This window comes from Rhinatrema bivittatum, chromosome 3 (assembly GCF_901001135.1).
Source record: "Rhinatrema bivittatum chromosome 3, aRhiBiv1.1, whole genome shotgun sequence".
Classification (NCBI taxonomy): Eukaryota; Metazoa; Chordata; class Amphibia; order Gymnophiona; family Rhinatrematidae; genus Rhinatrema; species Rhinatrema bivittatum.
In genome coordinates, this window is record NC_042617.1 from 107324282 (window position 1) to 107351955 (window position 27674).

A 27674-nucleotide genomic window follows, 5' to 3' on the forward strand; every position below is an offset into this window, starting at 1 on the left:
TCTTCTGTTTTTTGTTTTTTTGTTTGTTTGTTTGTTTGTTTTATTTGTACGTCTTAGTTTGCTGGAAAGTGAGATTCTAGTAGAAAACCATTTTCTGGTCAACTATTTTTCATATTCTAAAGATGCTGTGTTGGTCAACAATTTTCAAAGTTTTATAAGCACTGTTATCTCTCTTGATATTAAGTTAAAGCACATGCTGAAGGCAGCACAAACATGTAGGCTTTATTGCATAACTGAGCAATGTTTGGCATGTTTCTCGCTAATTCACACTTGTCTGCTATTGTTTTATTGTTACACAAGCCGTAAAGCCCGTTAAAACGGGCTACATCCCTCTGTCTCTCACCTCCCCCACATTCTCTCTCCCCTCACTCTTCACCATCCACTCCTCTCCACCCTCCCTCTCCTCTCACTCAGTCCCCCCTCTCCCTCACTCCCTCCCACTCAGTCCCCCCTCTCCCTCCCTCCCACTCACTCAGTCCCCCTCTCCCTCCCTCCCTCCCACTCACTCAGTCCCCCTCTCCCTCCCTCCCACCACCCACCTCCATTTCCTCCCGGCGCCGTAAGCGCGACTTCCCGCAACCCTCACCCGGCTCCATTAACTCCTCCCGCTCCTGCCGGCAGATCTCGGTGGGGGGGGCGCGGGAGTGACACCCCCCCCCCCCCCCGAGATCTGCCGGCAGATCTCGGTGGGGGGGCGCGGGAGTGACACCCCCCCCCCCGAGATCTGCCGGCAGATCTGGGGAGGAGAAGCAGCGGCACCGCGCGCGCGCGCGGCGCCGCTGCTTCTCCTCCCGCTCCTGCGGCCCCACCGCCATTTTTTTTTCTGATCGACATCCTTGCCCGCACATGCGCAGTAGAGCTGCGCTCTACTGCGCATTTGCGGGCCGTCGGTCCACAGGCCATTTATAAGGTAGATTAAGGAGGGTCATTTTCAAACCCCATGCTTAGCTTACAGGTCAACGGGTATGTTGTATCCTCTGCCATGCAAACTGCTTTTCAAAGCAAATCTTCCCATAGTTTCCCTTTGAAAGTCTTGGACAGGCCTGTGCACCATGGGTACAAAATACCCACGTACTTTTCACCTTCACTGGAGCTGGTGCAAAGTTTGAGGCCAAAAGTACATGCAGGGATTTCAAAATGAAAATCTCGTGTGCTTTCCTGTGCCCGCCCCATCCCCACCTTTGGTGCTGCTCTCTTTTGGCATGGCTAAAAGTACAAGTGCTGTCATCCGGCATGCATACTTTTAAAAACTGCCCCTTAAAATTTGCTGAAAGGTAGACTTTGAGAATACTACTGCAAAGTGCTGATATAGCATGCTGTGCTGTAGATCAATATTTAATAAGAAGTTGCAGTCGTCCATGTCCTCTTGTAATACAGTAGCTTCAGCTTTTTCTCGTCTCCTTTTTTCAGAGTCCTCAAAAGATTCAAAAGATACACAAGCAGGAGATCAAACAGATCATTCACTGATCGAGCAGGAGCAAGCTGAGGGTAAGGTTCCCTATGAAAGCTCTTAGCTCTGATAATGGAAAATTTCATTCTACACTATGATGTTAAATAGTTATCTGTTTACTTTTCCAGCCATTCAAAGCAACCTACAGTGCACTGATTGCTAAGCAAACTTGCTACATTGCCTTAGGAAGCTCTCTTTGTACTTCTTCAAACAGAACAAATATTTGTCATTCAATTTTTGCACTGAAGTAAAAAAGAAAACAGGGTTCCAGATAAACTATTTAGACATCTTGATCTGGGTCACAGCACAGCTTTGTATTTTACTTACAGAAGCCCACAGCAATGGCTACATTTCTTTATATAACTTGAATGTCAAGTACAGGTGGTTTCTGAACAGCTGCTTGTCTATGCTTCAGTGGCTGCCAAGAAATAATCCTTAGCAGAGTGCTGAGAGTGACAGAGAACCTATCATGGCCATCTCTTCAGGATCAGCATGCAAAATACGAAGACAGTAATTGGAATTGTCTTCCATTTGGCCTAATTTGATATATTCATATTTAGTTCAGAGCCTTGCAGCTTACATGATGCATTGTTAAAGAAAATGTAAGTTGTGAACACAGCTCACAAATTCTCAAACGATTGCTTAATCCTTTGTTATACAAGTAGTGCATTTTGATGGAGTCTAAAATTAACAAAAGTGCAAATTAATTCAAAAGGAAATTAGACTTTGCTTTGTTTATTAGTGCATTGTAGGGTACTGATTTCTCACATGTTTTAGCTGTACTCACTCCTCTCTACTTGCTATTTTGAAAGCATCTCAGCATTTTACCATTTTAGGAAACATGGTTGCTCACAGCACAGTCTGTGAACCATGCTGGATAGCCTGCTGGAGAAAAGCTATAGGACAATTGGCATGTAAAGGGAAAATAAAGTTTTAGTTGAATGTAACAGTTTAACTAGATGGGCTCCTGGAGTTTAGCTTGTTTCAATCCATCTCTAACAGAGCTGGACATTACCATTTTTTATCTTAGTGGAATTTTGTTTTTTTTACTATAAAGGAGAGGAATTGTTCACCTAAAAGGTTTAGTTTCTTTTCTTTATTACTTTATAATGGCATATCCATATTATAATGGTAAGGTAAGACACCGATATGATATTTCTGCTCTTCAGAATCAAGAGAGCACGTAAATGGAAGTATGTGAAGATGGTTTACCATGCAAGCTGGTTCTTACCAGTTTAACTAGACTTCCTTCTCCAGAGTTACTGCATTGCTAGTTTATTCAGAGACTAGCCATTTCTGCTCTGTCCTATTTTTACTTTGCCTGCACATTGAGTACCATACAGTGTGTGTCATTTTCCCCCTATTGCCTCATACTGACACTTACCCTATACACGCTCCACCTACATTATTTCTCCAAGGACAAGCAGGATGGTGGTCCTCACACATGGGTGACATCATCCGATGGAGCCTGGCACGGAAAACTTTTGTCAACGTTTCTAGAAACTTTGACAGGCACACTGAGCATGCCCAGCATGCCGCTAACCATGTGTCCACGCAGGGTCCCTTTTCAATCTCTTCTGTTGCGCGAAGCTGTTGCCTCACGGTCACAGAGCTCATCCCCTTTTTTGGCAGTTTTGTCTACTATTTTGTAATTTTTCCTTCCACGCATTGTGTAGGGTCCCTCACTTATTCTTCGGTTCCCCTGCAGCGATCTGGTAAGTCCCTCATGCCTTCACCGTCGATTGCTGATGGCTTCCTTCCTAGTGCCTGCTGACCATCAACCGCGCACCACATAATTTTTTTCCATGGCTTCGAATTGCTTTTGCCAGTGCCCCCAGACTATGTCCATCAGAGACCTCCATGAACATTATGCATTATGGAACAATTAACAACCCTATCTATGAAAAGGCAACACTACAAATATTAAATCAGGTCCTAAACACTAATACACCTCTTATTAGGAAAACAGAACAAGCCAAGCTGCTATAGATCCCCACACAGAAATAACTGTAAAACTATATTAATAAATGTTTCAAAACAGCTGATGAACAGAATAACATCAAACAATTAAAACTCATAAAAATTATTTAAAATTGTCCAAATAGCAATAAAATATGTCAAAACAGCAGACACATCACATAATACTCAATAATTAAAATGGCAGTCAATCAAGAAAAATAAACTTAAAATGCCACCTTTACTTACCCTCTCCACCTACTCCTTTCCCTTGAAAGCACATACCAGGAGCATCAGCGGCTGCTGAAGCTCTGTCCTTACAGTCCTCTTCTTTAGGGCCCACAAGTTACTCACACACACACACACATACACACACCCCAATTAAACCCTACGACCAGTCTCTGTCTCACACACACACCCCAATCACCTCCCTGCCCAGTCTCTGTCTCTCACACACACTTTGCTTTGAGCCCCAATGCTGTGTTCCCCTTTAATTTCGCAGTGGCAGATTTCCCAGTGCTGCTGCTGCCTTCTCAGCCGCACTGAAGCAGCAAACATTTATTTTAGAAAAATATGCCACAGCACTCAAGCCTTTCTTCTGGCTGACAGGATATCCCTAGGCTCCCATGGCCCCCTATCAGCCTGCTTTTACAGCCGCTGGAAGCTCCAATTGCCCCCATCTTTAATCAGCATGGCTGAGTGTCACTTTTACTTTAAACGCGGTTCTGCCGTGCTCATTGTTGCATTGGGGGGGGGGAGAGAGAGAATCCCCGGAGCAACCGGCCTCTTCGTGCTTGCGACTCACTGCCACTTTGGGGCAGTCTATGGCGGCCACAGGGTCGGGCTTCTTCGCCGCAATGGGCCTGGACACCGCCACTCCTCCCAGCCTCCCTCAAACCACCCCACCCCTGGGCTATGAGATGCCCCTCTTCTTCCTGCCCCACCGGCCAATCAGAGGTTTCCTCATCCCACTGGCAGGAAGAAGGGAGGAGGCTTCTGATTGGCCCGCGGGAGCAGGAAGAACGGAGGAGGCTTCCAGTTGGCCCGCAGGGGCAGGAAGGAAGGGAGGAGGTTTCCCATTGGCCCGCGGGGGCAGGAAAAAGGTAAAGGGAAGTATAACTTGGGCTGTGGGACACCGGGAGCTGCAGCACACCAGCTGGTGCTTGGCGACACATTGGTGTGTCGTGACACACCGGTTGAGAAGTGCTGCCCTAGCGGATGCCTTGAGCCAGGCTTTCCGGCCCCACAAGTGATCCCTCAATCAACAGGTAGCAAACCAGATCTTTTGCTCCATGGGACCCTGGACATAGACCTCTTCACCTCCTTGGAAAACAGGACAATGCGCCACTTCTGCTTCCTAGGCCAGAGGAGTGAGGGATCAATAGCGAATGCTTTCTCGATTCACTGGGGCACCGAGTTGCTATACGCCTACCCTCCCCATCCTCTCATATTGAAAACACTCCAGAAGTTGCAGCAGGATTGGAGTTCCATGATCCTGATCGCCCCCTGCTGGCCCCGTCAGGTCTGGTTTCCAACCCTTCAGGACTTGGCCTCGCGCCCCCCGATCCAATTGGGGATGGCTCCAGACCTCATCACCCAGTACCAGGGCAGGCTCCGCCACCCCAGCCTGCAAACCCTGGCTCTCATGGCTTGGATGTTGACTGGGTGGCTGTGCGGGCCCTCGGCCTGTCATAAGGGGTGTCTCGTGTACTTCTGGAGTCCAGAAACCTTCCACCAGAAACTCTTATATTCTAAAGTGGAAAAGGTTCTCATCTTGGTGCAAGGGATGCTCTTCTCTTGCTCCCATCCGGCACTCTTAGAATACCTGTTATCTCCCTCAGAATCTGGTCTGCAGACTACTTCAGTGAGGGTTCACCTCAGTGCCATTGGGGCATACCATTGGGGTACGGATGGTACCTCAATTTCTTCTCATCCACTCAGGCGATTTATGAGGGGCTTGTTACAACTAAAGCCCCCCACTCGCCCTCCAGCGATCTCCTGGGATCTCAACGTAGTCCTCTCACAACTCATGAAATCTCTGTTTGAGCCATTGCGTTCATGTTAACTGAAGTACCTTTCGTGGAAGGTTCTCTTTTTAGTCATGGTCATATCAGCTCGCAGAGTCAGTGAACTGCAAGCTCTGGTGTTGTACCCACTTTACACAAATTTTCTGTCACGGCAGGGTGTTTCTGTGAACACATCCGAAGTTCCTTCCCAAGGTGGTTTCAAAGTTCCATCTCAACCAGTTTATTTTGTTACCTTCTTTTATCTCAAGGCCTCACGCTCACCAAGGCGAGCATGCTCTACACACACTGGATTGCAAAAGGGAGCTTGCCTTTTACTTGGAGCCTTACCATGTCTCCACTTAGCTTTTTGCCTCCTTCGACAGAAACAGATTATTAGTCGTTGTATCTAAGCAGACCCTATCCCATTGGCTAGCGGACTATGCACAGGTGTGTCTCCAGCTTGATGGTCACATCAAAGCTCACTCCATTCGGGCAATGTTGGTCTTGGTAGCTCATTTGCATGCAGTTCCCATCCATGAGATTTGCAACGCTGCAACCTGGAGTTCCTTCCACACATTCACCTCACACTATTGCCTGGACAAGGATGACTGATAGGACAGTCGTTTCGGTCAGTCTGTCCTCCATAATCGCTTCCAGCCATGAAAACCCAACTCTCCCCCCGTGGGTCCTATCCTTAGGTGCAGGCCTGCTACTGTGTTTGTGGCAGCTCTAGTTGTTGTGCACGTTGGCACATGTTTGGAGCGGCCTGGAGCTATTTAATCACCCATGTGTGAGGACTACCATCCTGCTTGTCTGTGGAGAAAGCAGAGTTGCTTACCTGTAACAGGTGTTCTCCAAGGACAGCAGGATGTTAGTCCTCATGAAACCCACCCACCACCCCGAAGAATTTGGTTTTCTCTCGGTTTATTTTGTTTTTTTGCGAACTCTGTTATAATACTGAAGAGGGACCCCGTGTGGATGTGTGGTTAGTGGCATGCTGGGCATGCTCAGTGTGCCTATCAATGTTTCCCATGCCTGGCTCCATCGGATGATGTCACCCATGTGTGAGGACTAACATCTTGCTGTCTTTGGAGAACACCTGTTACAGGTAAGCAACTCTGCTTTCTCCTTGTCAAGCCCTAGCAGAAGCAAGAATGGGTTTTATTTGTCTTTGTTCTCATTAATGTCAATACACATGGTCTAGGCTTGGTTATAATTCCTTTATACCTAAGTTTATACATGACTGCCTCGAGGATCATAAACTTATCTTGACTGATTCTGACTGTAGTCTTCTCTTCTTCCTTTTTTTCCCCTCCCATTCCCTCTTCCCCTATGTTGCCCCTTTTCTTGTTATTTTTCCCCTTCCTTTATCATCTGCTCCTTTTCCCCTTCTCTCTCTCCCCTCATCTCTTATTGCTCTGTTTTAAGGTTGCTGCTATTTCCTGCCGCAGTCCCTCACTGGCCATTATTTTTTTGAAAAGCACTTTTCTTAAGAAACTTTTGTCTTATAATTGGGCCAATTCAATAATTTTATACACCCATTCCCCCATGACTTATTCAATACCTGTGACATATAGACTGGGGTAATTTGAGCAGGGGCCCATGTACTAAACTGCATTAACTTGCACATTAATGGCAGATCCTATTGAGTTGCAAATGAGGAATGCATTACCACAGATGGTAAAGTACATGCCATAGGAGTGGGCAAATGCTTGGCAGTTAAGATTCAATGAAAAAGGAAAAAAGTACAGGTAAAAAATTCTTTATAAACTTTCCAGAATTTTTGAAACCATATCTGTAAAGTTCTTTAACGCCATATATTGAAAGCTGTCATTTTAGTTACACATCTTAAGCAAATTAGTTCCTGGACAAAATCTGTGTTTCACCAGAGAGCTGTGTTGGGAAAGGACATTGAAAGAATTACAACCTTTATACTTTGAAACAAAAGAGAGGCTGTGAGGACAGAGAAGGCTACCACAGCAAACAAAATGGAAGAAAATACCAAGGACAATATATTTATTAATAAATATCTTGCCATATGTCACAGCAACATGGTATAAATTGTAGCAAAAGTGGTAGGGATCAATGAATAATGTCAAAAACAAATCATAAACATACCCAGAATGAATCTGTCAAGGGCATACATTCACATACATTCTCATAACTGTGTGACATGGAATAGACACTGATAACAAGATGAGTGGATATTAATCAAAAGCCAGGCTAAAATCTTCAGTACCCTATAAAATCATTTAGCACATGATGCCCAAGAACCAATCAAAACCCAGAACTGTTATTATCCAATTAAAAAGGTTTTTCACAAAATCATGAATGAGAGCTGAGTCACATGTATAAAATAGACCAATGGGGAGAATACATTTAATCCCACATAGAAATGAATGAGTGAAAAAATGAATCACAAACCCTATATATCAACTTATGCTTAGACAGATGAAAAACCTCATGTATAAATATTCTGTAACAATTACCTCAAAGTAAAAAATTTTAAAAAAGATACAAATGAAATCAGAAATAGAAAAACCTGCCCCACTCTATCTCCTGATTTAAGCCACTAGGAGACAAGGACTGGAGTTCATAGATCTCTCTTTGTTCACAGCCGATTAAATATTCAGAAAAGTTATTCCCTCTACTCAACTGACAAACATATTCTATCACATAAAAGCTCAGATCAGCTTCACAATAAGAATTCTCCAACAAATATAAGACTAAGGAAGCCTCTTGTCTGGAAAGGAGTATACACAAGAATTCTAGTACTGAGAGCTTGGATAGTCTTATCTACACTCAAATCAGGGCAGGGGCAGAGGATAACATATAGGAGCGGATTTTAAGAGCCCTGCTCGCCGGTGAGCCTATTTTACATAGGCCTACCGGCGCGCGCAGAGCCCCGGGACTCGCGTAAGTCCCGAGGTTTTCGGAGGGGGGCGTGTCGGGGCGGGGCTGAGCCGTTTTCGGGGCGTGTCGGCAGTGTTTTGGGGGCGGGCCCGGGGGCGTGGTTACGGCCCGGGGCGGTCCGGGGGCATGGCCGCGACCTCCGTACCCGCCCCCAGGTTGCGTCCCGGCGCGCTAGCGGCCCACTGGCGCGCGGGGATTTACGCCTCCCAGAGGGAGGCGTAAATCCCTTGACAAAGGTAAGGGGGGGGGTTTAGACAGGGCCGGGCAGGTGGGTTAGGTAAGGGAAGGGAGGGGAAGGTGAGGGGAGGGCAAAAGAAAGTTCCCTCCGAGGCCGCTCCGATTTCGGAGCGGCCTCGGAGGGAACGGAGGTAGGCTGCGCGGCTCGGCGCGCGCCGGCTATACAGAATCCATAGCCTTGCGCGCTCCGATCCCGGATTTTAGCGGATACGCGCGGCTCCGCGCGTATCTACTAAAATCCAGCGTACTTTTGCTTGCGCCTGATGCGCCAGCAAAAGTAGGCCAAATCGCGCGGTTTGAAAATCTACCCCATAGAGTACAACCCCCTTAGAAAGACAAGAAGAGGAATGTCTTAAAGGGTAAACTTTCCCAGTGAGTGAGTGTGATAAGGCAGACAGAGATAGTGTATAATATATTCGGAGGAGTGGAAGTTATGTGGAAGTCTGAAGAGACAAGGAGATCAATAACATTCTTACCATGATGGAAAGCAAAACAGGGTGGATGTGAAAAATAGGGTGGGGAATCAACAATGGCCAATGCTATCTGATGGTCACACAAATCTTGCTCACTCTGCCTCAGAAAGGGAAGATGCAAGTTATACAATCAGAAAGATTCACAACTCTTGAAGAAAACAGCATATCCCTATTAATATATAAAGTGCGTTTGAACACCTGCCTAACAACCCATAGAGGATATCAAATCCTTGGCCTGTATATTTCCCCTGCACCCTTGCTTCAAAGGACCTGAATATGTATACCCTGGAAGAGAGGAAATGCAGGGGAGATATGATACAAACCTTCAGATACCTGAAAGGTTTTAATGATGTACAAACATCAAATCTTTTCCACTGGAAAGAAATCAGTAGAACTAGGGGGTCATGAAATGAAATTCCAGGGAGGAAGTCTCAGAACCAATGTCATAAAATATTTCTTCACGGAGAGGGTGGTAGATGCCTGGAATGCCCTTCTGGAGGAGGTGGTGAAGACTGAAACAGTGAAAGAATTCAAAGGAGCACGGGGTAAATACTGTGGATCCTTAAAGACTAAAGAATGGAAATGAAGAAAAATGTGCATGGGGATAACTTGCTGGTGCAGTGATTACTACCCTTCACCAATAAGCCTTGATACTGTTGATGCAACTCCAACATTGCCCTCTGCTTCCAGAAGGGAATTGAATTCAGACAGCAACCAATGAGGGCCGCGACTTTTACGGTCTGGGGAACTGAGGTGCAGACATAAAGGAAATAAACCACAGGACTGCTTCTATGGCCAAGTTCATAAGCAAACCACGTGAAGCAGCACTGTTTGAATTTTCAAAAAGGCTCATCCCCCAGTAAAAATGTTGCTACCAGTACATTTTAAGGGTTATTATAAGGCTTGAAAATAACTACACAAAGTAGCGGTTGATACCCTTAAGAGAAACATGGGGTAACCTGCTTGGCACAGCACATACTACCATAAGAAGCTTGCTGGGCAGACTGGATGGACATTTTTGGTCCTTTTCTGCAGTCATTTCTATATTTCTGTGTTTCAGTTCAGGGAAAAACAAAGGCAGTACAATCTAAAAAATTGACCAACCAGAATGGAGGCAACGGGGAAAGCCATCGGGGCTCCCCTAGGGCTCGGCGCGCGCAAGGTGCACAAGTGCGCACTCCCTTGCGCACGCCGACCCTGGATTTTATAACATGCGCACGGCTGTATCGCTCCATGGTGAGACCGCACCTTGAATACTGTATGCAATTCTGGTCGCCGCATCTCAGAAAAGATATAATTGTGATGGAGAAGGCACAGAGAAGGGCTACCAAAATGATAAGGGGAATGGAACAACTCCCCTATGAGGAAAGACTAAAGAGGTTAGGACTTTTCAGCTTGGAGAAGAGACGGCTGAGGGGGGATATGATAGAGGTGTTTAAAATCATGAGAGGTCTAGAACGGGTAGATGTGAATCGGTTATTTACTCTTTCGGATAGTAGAAAGACTAGGGGGCACTCCATGAAGTTAGCATGGGGCACATTTAAAACTAATCGGAGAAAATTCTTTTTTACTCAACGCACAATTAAACTCTGGAATTTGTTGCCGGAGGATTTGGTTAGTGCAGTTAATATAGCTGTGTTTAAAAAAGGATTGGATAAGTTCTTGGAGGAGAAGTCCATTACCTGCTATTAAGTTCACTTAGGGGCGGATTTTCAGCGCCCTGCTCGCGTAAATCCGCCCAAAACCGGGCGGATTTACGCGAGCAGGGCCCTGCGCGCCGGGAAGCCTATTTTACATAGGCCTCCCGGCGCGCGCAGAGCCCCGGGACTCGCGTAAGTCCCGGGGTTCTCGGAGGGGGGCGTGTCGGGGGGCGGGCCCGGTCGTCGCGGCGTTCCGGGGGGCGTGTCGGCAGCGTTTTGGGGGCGGATACGGGGGCGTGGCTACGGCCCGGGGGCGTGGCCGCGCCCTCCGTACCCGCCCCCAGGTCGCGGCCGGGCGCGCAGCAGGCCCGCTGGCGCGCGGGGATTTACGTCTCCCTCCGGGAGGCGTAAATCCCCCGACAAAGGTAAGGGGGGGGTGTAGACAGGGCCGGGTGGGTGGGTTAGGTAGGGGAAGGGAGGGTAAGGTGAGGGGAGGGCAAAGGAAAGTTCCCTCCGAGGCCGCTCCGATTTCGGAGCGGCCTTGGAGGGAACGGGGGGAGGCAGCGCGGCTCGGCGCGCGCAGGCTATACAAAATCGATAGCCTTGCGCGCGCCGATCCAGGATTTTAGTGGATACGCGCGGCTCCGCGCGTATCTACTAAAATCCAGCGTACTTTTGCTTGAGTCTGATGCGCAAGCAAAAGTAGGCTGATCGCGCTTCTTTTAAAATCTACCCCTTAGAGAATAGCCACTGCCATTAGCAATGGTTACATGGAATAGACTTAGTTTTTGGGTACTTGCCAGGTTCTTATGGCCTGGATTGGCCACTGTTGGAAACAGGATGCTGGGCTTGATGGACCCTTGGCCTGACCCAGTATGGCATTTTCTTATGTTCTTATGTTCAACAACAGATAATTGTCATCTAATCTCAGACACATATACAACGCGGTTGAGGACCACTATTCCCCCACCTTTATCTGCCTGTTTGATGGAGTTGCATGTGGAAAAGTACATGTGGAAGCGATTTTGCATGTGCTTTTACACGTACTTCAAACAAGCATTCCTGGAGTTGGAGCAGGGAAACCATTTACATACATACTTTTGATTTTAGAAAAGAATGCGGTAAATGTACATGGATACATTGATACCTGTTCCCGGGTATAAATGTGTACCCATTAATTTTCAAAGCAGACTTACATGCATAAGTCCTTTTTGAAAGTTAGGGCTAAAGGCCATGTGTAATTTATATACATGTGCTGTTATAAAATGTACCCTCCTTATGGGGATTAACACTTGTCTTACCACTAACAGAGTTTTTGGCCCCATAGTCTTATTATAATGTCTCTCATAATACAGACCTCTTTGCATGACTTTTGCCCTAAAATATAGCACTAAAATGAGGAATCCCAAATATTATAACAAGCAGTTCGACAACAAACAGGCTGTGCTGCAAATTTTTGTAATAGCAATGTCTGAAAATTTATAAACTAATGTACTTTTTCTATAATATAAAAGTCATAAACAGGGAATAAACTAATATGACCTATTGTGTTTTTTCCTATAAATTATAAAACGGTTTTTAGGGCTCTTGTCAATACTGTAAATAGTCACAGTAATGAATCCTATTGTCTGTTTTTAATAAACAAAATGTCTATCTTTCCTTTCCTAGTAGTGAACAGAGGACCAGATTTATTAAGGGGTTGTTTTTTTTCCATTGTATGTCAATGGGAAAAAAACTTAGTAAATCAGGTTATGTGTTTGCACTGAGTGAATATCAGAAACAACTTAACATAGTCACATGAACAGGCTTCTACCATACATCCTAGCTATAGATCAGCTGGCCATAAGAACATAAGAAATTGCCATGCTGGGTCAGACCAAACCCCATCAAGCCCAGCATTCTGTTTCCAACAGAGGCCAAACCAGGCCACAAGAACCTGGCAATTACCCAAACACTAAGAAGATCCCATGCTACTGATGCAATTAATAGCAGTGGCTATTCCCTAAGTAAACTTGATTAATAGCCGTTAATGGACTTCTCCTCCAAGAACTTATCCAAAACTTTTTTGAACCCAGCTACACTAACTACACTAACCACATCCTCAGGCAACAAATTCCAGAGCTTTATTGTGCGTGGAGTGAAAAAGAATTTTCTCCAATTAGTCTTAAATGTGCTACTTGATAACTTCATGGAATGCCCCCTAGTCCTTCCATTATTCAAAAGTGTAAATAACCGAGTCACATCTACTGTCATGATCTTAAAGACCTCTATCATATCCCTCCTCAGCCGTCTCTTCTCCAAGCTGAACAGCCCTAACCTCTTCAGCCTTTCCTCATAGGGGAGCTGTTCCATCCCCTTTATCATTTTGGTTGCCCTTCTCTGTACCTTCTCCATTGCAACTATATCTTTTTTGAGATGTGGCGACCAGAATTGTACACAGTATTCAAGGTGCGGTCTCACCATGGAGCGATACAGAGGCATTATGACATTTTCCGTTTTATTAACCATTCCGTTCCTAATAATTCCTAACATTCTGTTTGCTTTTTTGACTGCTGCAGCACACTGAGCCGATGGTTTTAAAGTATTATCCACTATGACACCTAGATCTTTTTCTTGGGTGGTAGCTCCTAATATGGAACCTAACCGTGTAACTACAGCAAGGGTTATTTTTCCCTATATGCAACACCTTACACTTGTCCACATTAAATTTCATCTGCCATTTGGATGCCCAATCTTCCAGTCTTGCAAGGTCCTTCTGTAATGTATCACAATCTGCTTGTGATTTAACTACTCTGAATAATTTTATATCATCCTCAAATTTGATAACCTCACTCGTCGTATTCCTTTCCAGATCATTTATATATATATTGAAAAGCACCAGTCCACGTACAGATCCCTGAGGCACTCCACTGTTTACCCTTTTCCACTGAGAAAATTGACCATTTAATCCTACGCTCTGTTTCCTGTCTTTTAACCAGTTTGTAATCCACGAAAGGACATCACCTCCTATCCCATGACTTTTTAGTTTTCGTAGAATAAAAATAGGAGAACAAAGCCATGTAGACCAACTCCTGTCTAGTCGTGCTACCTCATCTCCAGCCAGTTATGCCTACTTCCATATTGGTGGTAGGACAGGTTTTGTGTGCCAGCTCCAACTTTCCTTTTTTTTTGCCAGAGATACATGCATAACAGTTCTTTATCTGTCCACTTAGTTGGGGGTACAGGCATTATTTTGCCTAACCCAAAAATCCATATTTCCCATGATACATGCAACTTCCTGAGCTACATCTCTAATGTATAGAAAAGCAAGGGTGGTTTGTGGGTTCTGATGACATCATTGTAACTTTGTTCCCTCTGCTAATTAACTGAATAATTGTTACTTATGGCATATAAAAGATTGAGTAAATTAATTTAATTAATAGTAACAGATGTAGGGGCATGTTGTAGCTTTCAGTACAAGTGTGTCAGAATATAAATAAAAATAGGAGAACAATGCCACCAGCTACCCAGACCTAATTGCTGTCTCCTCTCTCTATCCACTCCCACATGGACATCATTACAACCTTCTTCTCCACCATTCCAACATCATTGTGCCTCTTTCATCCCCCTCCTCCCATTGTGGATCTCATTGCAGCATTCTCCTTTCTTCCCCAGACCTTATCACAACTGCCTCTTTACCCTCCTTGAACCACATCACTGCCTCCTCTTCTTTCTTCCTGCCTACCACACCTGAATCAAATCATTATTTTTATTTATTTAAACATGTATATACTGCACCATAAGCAAAACTATCAGAGCGGTTTATTATAAAAAAAATCCATAAAAATATTTAAAAAACCCAATCACCCTCTTCACTGCTAAACCCTATCCCCCTGCACCTCACTGTTTTGAGCACTAGGGAACAAGAAAGCCTTAACATATTTCTTAAGTTTTGATAATTCCGTTCCAACCACACTATAACTGGTAACATATTACATAGTTGTGAGCTAAGCTAGTAAAAGCTCTTTTACAAAAGGTCTGCAAACGAAATCCATATCCTACTAAAGTTGACAATTGGAAACATTGCGAAGACCTCAACTCCTGACCTGGAACATACCATTCCAACTTATCATACAAGTATTTTGGACCATTACTCCACAAACAGTGAAAAACCACTGTTAGTAACAAACTTTATTCTCTCCAGCACTGGTAGCCAATGGTGGTGAACTAACAATGGAGTACTGCTCTCATTTCTACTTGTAATGAAAGTGGACTCTTGTGCTGTGTCATGGTTGGCTCAGCCTAGTAGGTGAATCCATTAGGCCCACGCCAAGAGCTGGCAGATACGCCCTGGGCTGGGACAGAGTTGGGACTTCACCTGTACCAGCCCCATTCCCCACAGGTTGAGTCCTTGGGTTCCAGGTGCTAACAGGACTTGGGAATGGTCCCACAGGGCTAAAACAAAGAGAGAGTCTGGGGCCAAGCTGAAGTCAAGGCAGGCAGCAATCAGAGAATCACCAGGTATAGGTCGAGGTTTAGGGCAGGCAGCAAGTAAAGCAAAGTCTAAGTCTGAAGCAATAGTTAGAGGCAGGCAGCAGGCAAGAGATCGGTCCATTTCCGAGGCAAGGGTCAATCTAGAAATCAGTTCAAGATGGACAGGACTGGAAGAAAACAGGACATGGAGGACCAGGACAAGACAGGATGGACAAGGCAAGGCAACATTGTTGTCAGGGCAAGGCAGGAACCAGGCAAGGCAAACAGGACAAGGCAAACAGGCAAGGAGACAGACAGCGAGACAAGGCATAGGAGAGATAGCAACATGCACTGCAAGGGAGGAGGACCTGTTGCTAAAACAAAATCTGGGAGCACAGCCAGGATTCAAATCCCCAGCTGGTTCTAACATCATCCTTTAGTGCTGAGGTTTTCTGCCAGAGGGTGCTTAAAGAATGGTTAAAAGCGCATATGTGCGCCTAAGGCAGGTCGCACAGGAGTTGAACTTAAAGGCATTGGCGGCATCCCAGTCGCATGGTCAGGCCACTAGCATCCTGGGAGTGAGTGCTGACCCGCAACTGGCAAAACATTACACTATTACCACAAATTAATCTAGCCGCACTATTTTGAAATAAATTGGAGTTTCTTAATCACAGCAATTGGTATCACTATCAACAAATCATTTCCATAATTTTGCCTAAAGAAAAATAAGTTAGAAATTGGCCTATAGCTTTCATATTTTGTTGGATTCAAATGAGATTTCTTCAAAATTGGCTTTACCACAGATCTTTTCAAACTCTCTGAAAGACAACCGTTCCTCAATGACACCCAACCCTTCTAATCCTCTTCCTGACAATTCTTTTATTAAATATGATGGACAGGGATCCAATGGACTACCTGTAGGCTTCATTTCCTCCAGAATCTGGTGCACCCTCACAGCATTAATTCATCAGAACTCACAAGACTTATCAACTACAGATATCCCAACTCCTCCCCCACTTTTCTGCTCCCAAACTATACTATTTGCTTCCAACTTTAACTGCTGAAACAAAACAATCGTATTACTAAAAAAACAAAAAATAATACAGGCTGGCATTCCTGCCATATCATCTCTCTTCTCCATAGGCGGAAGAGTCTTCACTACTCTTAAGAGCTTTCTGCTAGTAAACTCAGCTGATCCTATAATTGCATAAAAAGCATTTTTCTTTGCATTCTGCACCAACCTCCTATATCTGCTGGCCTCTTTCCTCCAGCCTATATGATTTGATTGTAATCCAGCCCTTCTCCACTGATGGTCTAAGCACCAGAGCACTCTTCTCAACTCTCTAAATGTTGGTATAAACTACCCCATCCACTGCTTAACTATAGTAAGCCATTTCCTCGGCACTGTAACAATCATCTATCACTAAACTTACAGTCCCATTCCATTGCTCCAATAACACATGTGCACTTCCTTTTATCTCCTCAGGTACCAAATTTAGTTTTGAGTCTGCAGCTTGCTTCTTTGGTATTAGTAGGGAATATACATTTACATTATAATTGAAGTTGTGGAAGGGTGAGAGTATGAGGCGGGCACTTTTTCAAAGCTGTGGATTAAAACAGTTGGTGCTTGGCTCTGCCCATGAGGGGGGAACGTTATTTAGATTGGGCTGTTGTCCAGACCATTTCTGTGAGATGAATGATCTGACCTGGTATGGCATGGACCTGATACTATGGTCAGATCTTAAGCCTGGCCATTTTTCTTTTAGAGGGCAGATTAGGGGAAGAAGGGGTGAAAGGCAGGATGGCAAGTGAGGATGTTTTTGGTATGCAAATGGATAAATAATTTCTTTGAATGCTCTCTAACATTTGCACTCCCAAGTAGGAGGGCAATATAAAATCAATGTACCCACAGGCTCTACGAGATCTAATTTAAGAAGCACAGCCTCACAACCATCCACAGTTGCAAATGGCAACTGCAGAACTGACAGTCCTGCTCTAAAAATACATCCCACCTGTCCCCCCCACCCCCTTGCTGTAAAAAGGAGAACTCTGGAAGACGCATCAAAGAGGAAACCCTATTAGACTCTGATAACCATGTCTCCAAGTGAAATAACATTTCCAACAAAAGATCATATACATATGTTGCCTTCTCACTCACAAATCTCACATTTACAAGACCAAAATTAAATATATCCTTCTTAAAACCATCCCTAACCCCCAACATACAATGCACACACTTCAAATTCTCATAGCTGGAATTATACCAGCTTGGTTTTTTTTTCTCACCACATTCCAAAGCCCCCTCTAACATCCCCTCTCCCACACCACAGGAATTTCCAACCCTCCATCACATCCCTCTCCAAAACACATGTTCTTATTCGAGGACAACAGCAAACAACAAAAAAATAAACAAAAAGGATATCCAGGCGTCCTTGGGCACACGGTGGAATGCACGGTGTCGTCCCTTTGCACACCTGCCCCTCTGGCGTCACCCGCCAGCTGAAATCCCCACATGCAGCTGATGTCAGGAAGCGAGGAGCTAACACTGTTCCAAGCTGGAAGGGGAGCAGCTTAAGAGGGAGTCAGCTGGGAAAAGCTCTGTAGCACACTTACAACTCCTCCATGTCTGAACTGCTGAAAATAAAAAAGTGGGTAAGATGAATAACTGCTTGGGATGGAGTGCAATCATTTTTCTACCACTGCCACATTCCCTTATTCCACTGGACACAACACAGCCTCTTCCGTCTCCTCCTCTTGGATCACATTGCGGCCTCCTCCTCCTCCTAGGAACCTTTATTTCTCAAAGTTCAGGGCCATTGGCAGTGGTAGCAGCAAGTAGCATGACTGGGAAGCAAGGCAGCATGTGCTCTCTGCTCACAGGCCCCCACATCCCAATAAAAACCAGGAGGAGGTGGAGCCTGTGAGCATGCATGCAGTGCCTCCGTTCTTTGTTCTGATTATCTGTTGCTTTCACTGTCACTCTGACCAGAATTGGCCCTTGCAACCTTTCTTATGGTTTCACAAATAAGGTTACCAGGAGAGAAGTAGGCAACAAGGAGATCTTGTTTTGGAAGAGGAACGGGAGTGAATTTTTTTTTTTTGTTATTATTATAAAATGTCTTGGGCCTGTACTGCTGTCTTTTAAAATTGGGGAGTCATTGCCCCCTGACTCCTTTCTCGGTTAGATGGTGATTGCACACCAGGTGATGACTGAATCCAATACATGCAATTTTGTTTTTAGTTTATAAACACCCGTGACTGTGCTTTTTAGTACTTAAATCATTTCCCCTAGGAAATAAAATGTCTTTCTAACTGTTTTGCCACCTACCAATAGCAATCTTCAAGTCACAGCAAATTGCTTAGTAATCTCTGCTTGGTATAATTTTTATGTGCTGTTTTAGAGAAAATACATCTACTGTATGCCTACTTTGCAGTATTATTCCAAATCTTTTCTGTGTTAACAGGCACCCAGCATGATTCTCTAAAAGATGAAATGAAAACTCAGACAGATTCACAATGCTCGTACATGGAAGTAGAAGGTAACCAATAAGTAAACAGTAAACAAGAGAAAAGCATGAAGTGTGACATTTCTTCTGTCAGCTTTATTAAGCTACAGTGGCTAGATTCTTCAAAAATAACCTGTCCCTATTTCTTGGCTTTATTGCTTCCATATTTGATCTCATTTGTAGTGCTGATTTCTTTTTGATTTAATATATTCTATTTCTTTTTTGTCACACCTTTTTGGAATAAAAGGTGCATGTTTTATTATGGTCAAGGCCCATGTTTTTAAAGATCAGCTTGCAGGCCTGGATTTGTCAATAGGCACACTAGGGGGCCATTGTAATACAGCGTGCTCAGCCGAGCGCACTGTTTAACCCGCTGTCGGACGCGGGCTAAATAGGCGCTAATACACCCCCTAATGCAATAGGGGGATTAGCGCCTATTTAATGCGCATCTGACGCAGAGTGAATGAATTAGCACTTATCACATGCAAATGCATGTGAATGAGGCTATTACTCATTCACTCCAAATGCAAAAAGATAAATGTGCATCTCAGACGCACATTTATCGCTCAGGTATTAACACCTGCCTGGAGCAGGCGTTAATAGCTGAGCGCATTGAAAAGAAGTACAGAAAATCAGAAAAAAACTGCTTTTCTGTACTTCTTTTTTAAAGTAAAAATAAATAAATAAATAACTCGGCAGACCGCCGAGTTATGAAGACCGACGCCGGTAAACTCGGCCTCGGTTTTCATAACCTGTCTGTCTGCCAGTAATGAAAACGGCCGCCAAGTTTATCGGCGGCCATTTTCATTACTGGCAGACGGCCGGTTATGAAAACAGAGGCCAAGTTTGCCAGCGTCGGTCTTCATAACTGGCAGCCATGGCGGGTCGTGTTAGCAAAGAGGCACTACGGTCGCGTAAGCGACCCTAGCGTCTCCTTCCTAGCGCGATCCCCTAATTTACATATTGCATAGCGCCCCCCCTTGCAGGCGCCATGTGTGTATTAAGAAAACAGACGCTGAAAAGTCAGCGCCCACTTTCCGCGAAGATTATTGCATCGGCCCCTAGGCCTGTGCCTAGAGGGGCAAAAATCTGGGGGGTAGCAGGCCAGCTGAAGATTTGCTGCCTTCTAGCTGTGCTGAAGATCACTCAGCAACCATCTGCTTCCTGCTGCAGCCCTCCCCTCCCAGGAAGTGAGGGGTGAGGCTGGAAGGGACAGAGCAAAGAAAAACAGTTCTATTCCCTATTCCAATCCCTCCCCTCCTGTACAGTGTAGGGATCAGCAAGAAAGAGGTGAGGCCAGAGCACACGGAAGAGTTATTCTACTCTCTAATCCAGCCCCTTCCCTCCTGTCATTAGGGACATGCCGGGAGAAAATGAGCCTGGAGCAAGCCGAGTAGAGCACAGAAGGCTGTGCCTTAAATCTTCTGCTCTGTTATTCCTTGTCTGGGGGGGGGGGGGGGAGGCACACAATATCACCAACAGTGCCTAGGGGTGGCCAAATCCTAAATCCATCACTATCTCCTTGCCTGAATTCACTTTTATTTGTACATGCTATACTTATAGCTTATGTAAATCTGAGGTTTCTATGCAGCACAGTGGCATCCCAATATAATTACAGTTTAATGCTAAGGGCCTTCTGCAAGTCCAGATGCTTTCGGAGACTCCCGGGCTGTTTTTCTTCACTCTTGAGTTCATTCTTGAATCTCTGGACTGATCGGACCCAGCAATAGAACTGGGAACAGTGGACATGTTTTCCTTCCTCTATTACTGCTTCTTCTGATTCTAGGAAGGTAAAATGAGGGGAGGGAATGGGAAAGAGAGGAGGAAGACTAGGAAAGGGAAAGATGGTAAAGACACAAGGAATCTGGGGACAAGGAAGATTTGGTAGAGGGTGGGAGATGAAAAGCTGTGTGAGAAACGGAGGTAGGAAAGGGGGCATTGGTACAGAGAAGATGGAGGAGTAGAAAGTAAAAGATGATTGGGTGTGGGTAATATGGGATTCGGGAGATCTGGGATGTGTTCCACCGCCTAGAGGGTGCTGGCATAGGGAAGTGCTGCTGCTCTCTGTGGTGGCCAGGCTCAGGGGATTGCTTTCAGAGGAAGAACAGCATTTTCTTACTTCCAGCTCTGGCATTCTCAGATTGTGCTCTTTCCTCACATGTCTGTCATGCGGTAGTGAAAGCACATTTTCTTTTGACACTCTTTTGCTTGTCTTGACATTAGAAGGAAATTAGAGCGCAAGTCTCACATTCTTCCTGTACTCATTAATCCCACTTGGGGAGCCAGTTGCACTCACGGATTGGGTAAATGGAGATTGAGATGTGGAGTCCATTCCAGTACAGCATCACGTCGGAGCAAAGCAGAAACAAATTCATATGTAGTAATGGGTAGTTCCCTCAAACAGAATAAACAGAGCAGGAATCAAGGCCAGGTTAAGTAATTTAAGATCGTGTATATGGGAATAACAAATCTAGGAGTAAAAGGGTTAAAAAACAGTATCAAAGTCATAATGGTGGGGGTGGCTAATAAGGGAGAGCTTTACAAAAAAAAAAATATGAACTTCGACGTAAGAATTAAATAAATATCAACATTATAAAAGGGAACTTTTGTGTTACAACGCTCTACAGTATTATCTAAAACATTTTCCGACTTTGCTGCTTTAAGTTGCTTTTCTTCATTTACTGGTGCTGTAGTTCTGCCTGCGTTTTTCCCTGCATCGGGCTTTCACGTGTGTAACCATTCCACCAAACAGGGCTTGCAATCACTATACTAAGCATATTTCAGGGACCATTAATTTTTAAAATCCATTCTACCCCGCTCTTTATATGTCTCATTATATTTAGAGTTTGAATCTGACCAAGGAGAAGCTGCAGAATTTGAGAAGCCAGCAATTCTTCCAGCTGAGGAGGAGGAGAAAGGGAAAGGTAACATTTCTTCAGCTTAGACTGTAACCGGCACGAGGAATGCCGACTTCACTCGGTTGCTTTTCAAAAAGAAGTTTTGTGTTTCGAAAACCCAGATATGTTCCTGCTCCCGGCCAAAACGTCCTCATGTGGAGGAAATTACAGAGAAGATGTTATATCTGTTGTTCATTTCTTTTCCTGGCACTGTTTTGGATAATGTTAGTTTCATCGAAATCCTAATTCATAGAACATACGCGCTCTGAAGTCTGCAATCATAAAACAGAAAAATGAAGTAGCCAAAAAAAAAACAAACCCAAACAACATTTATGAAGTGTGATAACTGAAAAATGATTATGTTGTTCTTGTGTTCATTTTATAACATTTGCTTTTACAAATTGCAGGTGAAAGAATGAGTGCATGAAAACATTAACATTAGTTACCCTAGCTACCAAGTTTCACATTTACTCCTTATACATAAAAGCCACATAGCAAAATTCAGCCACTCTGAAAACAGATTATCTCAAAGACAAGTGACAATGTTGGTATAATAACTGGTTAAATATCTAGTATTTGGTTTAAGATAAAGGTATTTTTTACTCCAATCTGTATCCTTTGTAGGCGTGATACCTTTTGCTGGACAAGCTAGACTAGTCCAAAGATGTTAGGTACTGTACAGGAGTTTTGAAGACCAGAAAGAAGTGGGATTGGCGATCCCTGGCACCTTTACCAGATATTGCACTTGAAAACGTTTCATACGGGATTTTGTTTCCTACTACTCTGAGCCAGGGTGCACTGTCATAAGGAGGCACCAGCTTGGTCCTGGCCCTGCCCAATATCAGTAGTGCATGCAGCCCTTCACAAGGCTGCCCCCACTTCCAGCAACTGGGATACGAAAAGACTGGCCAGTCTTACACTAGCCTGTATCTGTGCTTCCTTAAAAGGCAGCCTTTAGTCCCATAGAGCTGGAAGGAAGATAGCAAAGAAAGTGAGTGACAGAGAGAGAGAGAATCTGTTAGAAGACCACCAAACCTAAAAGAGAGACTGCTAGGAGAAAGAGAGAGAGACACCCTCCTGGCCTGAGAGAGACATGCAGGCAGGGAGTGAGCAAGAGCTGTGACAGGCAGACCCTGAGAGACACAAAGGCAGGCAGAAAGCAAAAACTGTCAAGGAGAGACAGGCAGTGAGGAAGCCACAGCTATGTGAGAGAGAGCGACAGACAGGAAATGCAATTGGATACTCTGGGGGTTTGGCACTCTGCCTAAAAGTGTTGCTGGTCCCTGACATAGATGCATAAATCTGAGCATAAAATCACTTCTGAATTCTGTTTTCAATGTCTTAATTCTTTTCAAAGCACATTAGTCACATTCTTTTAATTTGCTGAATAAAAAAATCTCTATATTATGTAAATAACATTTTAATTGTATAGAAGTACAGGTCAGTAATGTTATGGCCCTCTTTTGTTAAACACAAAGATCAATTCCTCTTCCAAATTAAATCTTAAAACACGATCTTAGTTGTAAATCCAGGTCAGTGCTAACTGTATCTTCCTAATTATAAACTCCTTTTGTCAGCCACATTGACACTAGCTTAATTGCAAACTCATGTTAGTAGTATTGACATTTCCTTATTGCATACCTAGGTTAATAGCATCAGCACTCTTCATTTCTCATAACTAGCTTAATAGCATTTTTTCTCTCTTTATTGCAAATCTAAGTTGAGACTAATGGCACCCTCTTTATTGCAAGCCACGTTAATAGTGTTGTGTTGTGTTTTATTACTCACAGTGTTAATAGAATTGATGTAACCCTTGTTTCAAGTCCAGGTAAATGAGTTTGCCATGCTCCAGTTGCAAATCCAGGTTATAGTCCTGTTAAATTTTAATTGCAGTTCCTACATTCATTATGTTAATATCTTCTTAACAGAGAAATAATTTACATTTTGTTATGTGCTTCGATAAAAGCTGACTGGATAAAGCATGCTTTAGTGCATTTTCATTCTCTTTCTCTTATTCTCCCTCATGTTCTTTTCTAGCTTACTCTTAGTAGAGTTGTGCATTCATCTCAAAACATAATGAAAATACATTTTTTTTCTTTCGATAGCAACAAAATGACATAACGAAGTCAATGAAACATTTGTTTCATTTTCATTCATTTTGATTTATTGCCATTAAAGTCTATGGGAGAGGAATTAAACAATGCAGATTTTTATTTTTTTTTTTACTGTGTGTCAGACATCCTGGAACCAGTAGGGGTTGGGACAAGTAGTGGGACCAATCACTTACAAAAAGTTTTTCAGCTGGTCTATTCTGATTTGTCTATTTTATTTTCCTTTCTTTTTAGTTGAACAATCATTTTCAGTCACTTGTGTGACTTATTTCAAAGAATCAACACCCAAGTTTTCTTTCAGAGTTGAGAGTTCCAGAAAAAGTAAAAAAACAAAAACGAATAAAGAGAAATAAAGTGTGCTGTCAATCACTGGTTCAATACACTGCTGTGCTATTGCTTATGTTTAATGGGTATTGTGCACTGCAGTGTTACTACGGTAGTAGACAGAACTATCTATAAGCTCTTACTTGTAGAGTGATACGTATATCAGCAGGGCTAAGAGTAGACACTCTGGGCCGGATTTTAAAAAGGTTATGTGCATCGGGCCTATTTTCAAAAGGCCCGGCAACATGTGTAAGTCCCGGGGCTTTACTAAAGGGGCGTGGCGTGGGCAGGGTCAGAGGCTGCAGGCACAGTGGCCATTTACCGTTGTGCTTGGGATCGCGCGCCGGCAGTTGGCCGGCGTGCGCAACTTGCGCCTCCCCAGTAGCAGGAGCAAAAGATAAAATTAAAACTTTTGGGGGGTTAGAGTAGGGCTTGGGGGAGGAAAGGTTAGGGGAAGGGGTGGGAAGGTCAGGTTAGGGGGGAGGGAACGGGGGAAGGCAGCACGGCTCGGCGCATGCAAGGTGCATAATTGTGCACCCCCTTGCGCGCGCCGACCCCCAATTTTATAACATGCATGCGCACCAGGTAGCGTGCGCACATGTAGGCCGCGCGCGCTTCTTTTAAAATCTACCCATCTGTATGTGGTTTAGGAAAGGTACACTGTCTCACAGATTACCTCTCTTTTCAGCCTGAGCTCTGCAATGACTGCAACAATTTGCTCTTTGTGATAGTGTATTGTTGACACACATATCAGCAGTATGTTGCCAGAGAAGGTAGTTAGTGCAGTTAGTGTAGCTGGGTTCAAAAAAGGTTTGGATAAGTTCTTGGAGGAGAAGTCCATTAATGGCTATTAATCAATTATACTTAGGGAATAGCCACTGCTATTAATTGCATCAGTAGCATGGGTTCTTCTTAGTGTTTGAGTAATTGCCAGGTTCTTGTGGCCTGGTTTTTGGCCTCTGTTGGAAACAGGATGCTGGGCTTGATGGACCCTTGGTCTGACCCAGCATGGCAATTTCTTATGTTCTTATGTTCTTAGTACACAGAGTCTGAATTAGTGAAGTCACCAGAGCATTACTGTTTTTGACAGTGACTGACTCTGTGTGTTCACTCTACTCTGTGTACATTGTAACCCTATAAAACACTCTACCCACTGGTATTTCTTAAGAAAGTCTATCATATAATTAGCATTAAGAAGCAGATGTGGTAATGGAGAAGGCAGAAAGCCTACTCAAAGGAAGGTTGTGGCAGCAAAAACGGTGGCCAGTACTAGCAACAGTGGCGATGGTAGCCATAGGATTACCAATAGCAGAAACCCAGACAAGATTAAGCGAGATTTTTTTTAAGAGGGGAAAAGATGAAGGGTTAGGTGAGAAGTTGGAATAGTAGCTATGTGCTTCCATGCCCTCTGTCGGTATGGTGCAGGAGAAGAAGGAGGCAGACTCAGTAGAAGGTGGCAACAGTGGGTAGTGGAGCACTAGGAGCCAAGGCATTAGCCCAAACCAGCACAATGCTCCCTCTTTCATTCTGACCACTTATTTGCATAAAGAACATGCTGATGACGCAGACGAATCATGATTTAGACTTGAAGAACTACAGGAAAGGGATACTGAATGTCTACTAATTGCAGAGGGTTTGGAGAACCTGATTACTGGCATAATATCCAGCGAGCAGCCATTAAAGGACAGCAAACCCACAGATAACTGATACTGCCAAGGCCAAGAGCATCCCCAAAGACAGCAGGTAGCTGAATGAGATGAAAATGAATGAAGAAGCACATAGGTATATATGTTGGAATTAGGTTTCAATTTAATTCAAGAGACATTCATAAACAAATGGGAGTACAAAGCTCTCCTTTAAAAATAGTAACTATTTGTATATTAACCACTGAAATGCGCTACCGCTCCCAATCTTTAATCATAGGTCTCAACAGTACACGCATGATTACAGGGAAATTTTTTTGTCTTTCTTTCTAGATGCATATAAAAGTCTGTAAATAAGTGACACTTATCTCATTAGAGGTCAGTTGAGAAAATGCTCATATAGTTGCCAACCTAGTTGGTTGAGAAAGTGCTCATGTAGACGTCAGCCCGACATGTCGGGTTTTGCTGTTTCATCCGGGGTTGTGTCCGGATAAAGATTAAATCAATTATTTACTGAAAAAGCTGATTAGACCATGCAGTTACAAATAGCGTTATTATGTCATTCATAAAAATTCATACATAATGGCATGTCATCTTCCTAGATAAGGTTCACAATACAAATCCTTCCATAGTCTATGTAGCATGTGTCTCCTAAATCCGCCAGCTTGAGCTGTCCTTATATATCAGCCGCACAATACAAATGGAGTCATATGGTAATGATGTGATAAACCCAACCAATCACTTTCTTTCTATTTAAAGAGCAATAACCATGGGAGATGACCCTGGCCTTTTATTTCCTCATTTGCTCTCAACCTCAGCCCCAGCAGCCATACCCTGAACCCCTTTAAGGCTGCCACATAAGATCTGAATTCAACAACAGCCGACCCCCCCCCCCCCCCAACCCCCAGGTAAGTCTATCCTGATAATCAGTTTTCTGGAGAAGTTACAGGGTTTCAGGCAGGAACAGGCACCAAAGGTGATGGTGCTCATGGACTCCTTGCAGCTGTAACTGCAAAACCTTCTCAGATCCTGTATTCAGCTGGCTCTTTACATGCTGGCCACTCTGTGTGACTCTCCAGTCCAAAAATCTGACTTACTGGAAGGAGAAACTGGTGTCTAGAGTTCAGGAATGTCAATGCAAAAGGCAGAGGGGCAGTGGGGCTGCAGCAAAGAATGAATTCCCCTTGCAATGTTGCATCAGCAGCAACTTGTCAACTACCATTTCCTCATTCATCTTTATTCGCCACTTCTTCATGGTCAATGAAGGATGGGGCTCCTGACACAGGCCATAGCTTCAGCAGTTAGCAACAGAGATCAGAGATGTGCATTCATTTGAAATTGTTACATTTATCCATTTCATTTCAGTTCATTTTTTAAATTAAAGAAAAAGAATACAATTAAGTTTACATTTCATTTTGTTTAAAAAAAAAAATGGGCAGACTGCCAGCAGTCACCCTCTGCAGCAAAATCCCCACTGCCACTAAAATAAAATAAGCCCCTTGAGCCACCCCTGGATCCCCATGCACCCTGTTGTGTCACATCTTACCCCATCTGTGGGTCTTCCATGGACAGAGGCCTGGTTGCTCCTACCCTGCCTGTCCTGCTGGTCGACTCAAGGCTGGTGCCATTATGTTTCATAGACTAACTCCTGTGCATGGAAGACCCACAGGTGGGGTAAGAAGGGACAGGCGGAATCAAAGCTTTTATTATTTTAACTTTTCCTGGGTCCACCCTTTTTTCATTTAGCTTTTTTCTTTTGTCTTAAATACATGACATACAATAAACAATTAAGGAAAGGACAGCAGTTTCCTCTTCCCCCAATCCCCACAAAAAGAGACAACTGCATAAATTTCAGTCGCCCAGTACCAATCAGAGCCACAGCCCCTATGGCATACCGGATACACAAGACCACAGTGTAGCAAGAGCTCACAAAAGTTGCCAAGCATTTCCCTTCCTGTTCACCAACCAGTGTGCCTGAATGGCAGGGGACACCGTGAGTCCACGCCATTCACACCCGGCACCGGAGATGTTGGAAAAGTTGGTCTGCATTAAGATAAGTCAGTGTA

The 27674-nt window shown here is 44.1% G+C and overlaps 1 protein-coding gene across 4 annotated transcripts in view; it reads left to right on the top strand.

The window, feature by feature from the left end:
* Positions 1-27674, top strand: part of MACROD2 (mono-ADP ribosylhydrolase 2) — a 2649380-nt gene that overhangs the window by 2475575 nt on the left and 146131 nt on the right. For 3 of the 4 annotated variants that reach the window (XM_029593573.1, XM_029593571.1, XM_029593572.1), the window contains exons 14-16: positions 1411-1488; positions 18592-18666; positions 21477-21557. In XM_029593573.1, the coding sequence (XP_029449433.1) occupies positions 1411-1488; positions 18592-18666; positions 21477-21557 (234 nt within the window). The remainder of the gene's footprint in view (positions 1-1410; positions 1489-18591; positions 18667-21476; positions 21558-27674) is intronic. The other variant, XM_029593574.1, reaches the window with a different exon arrangement.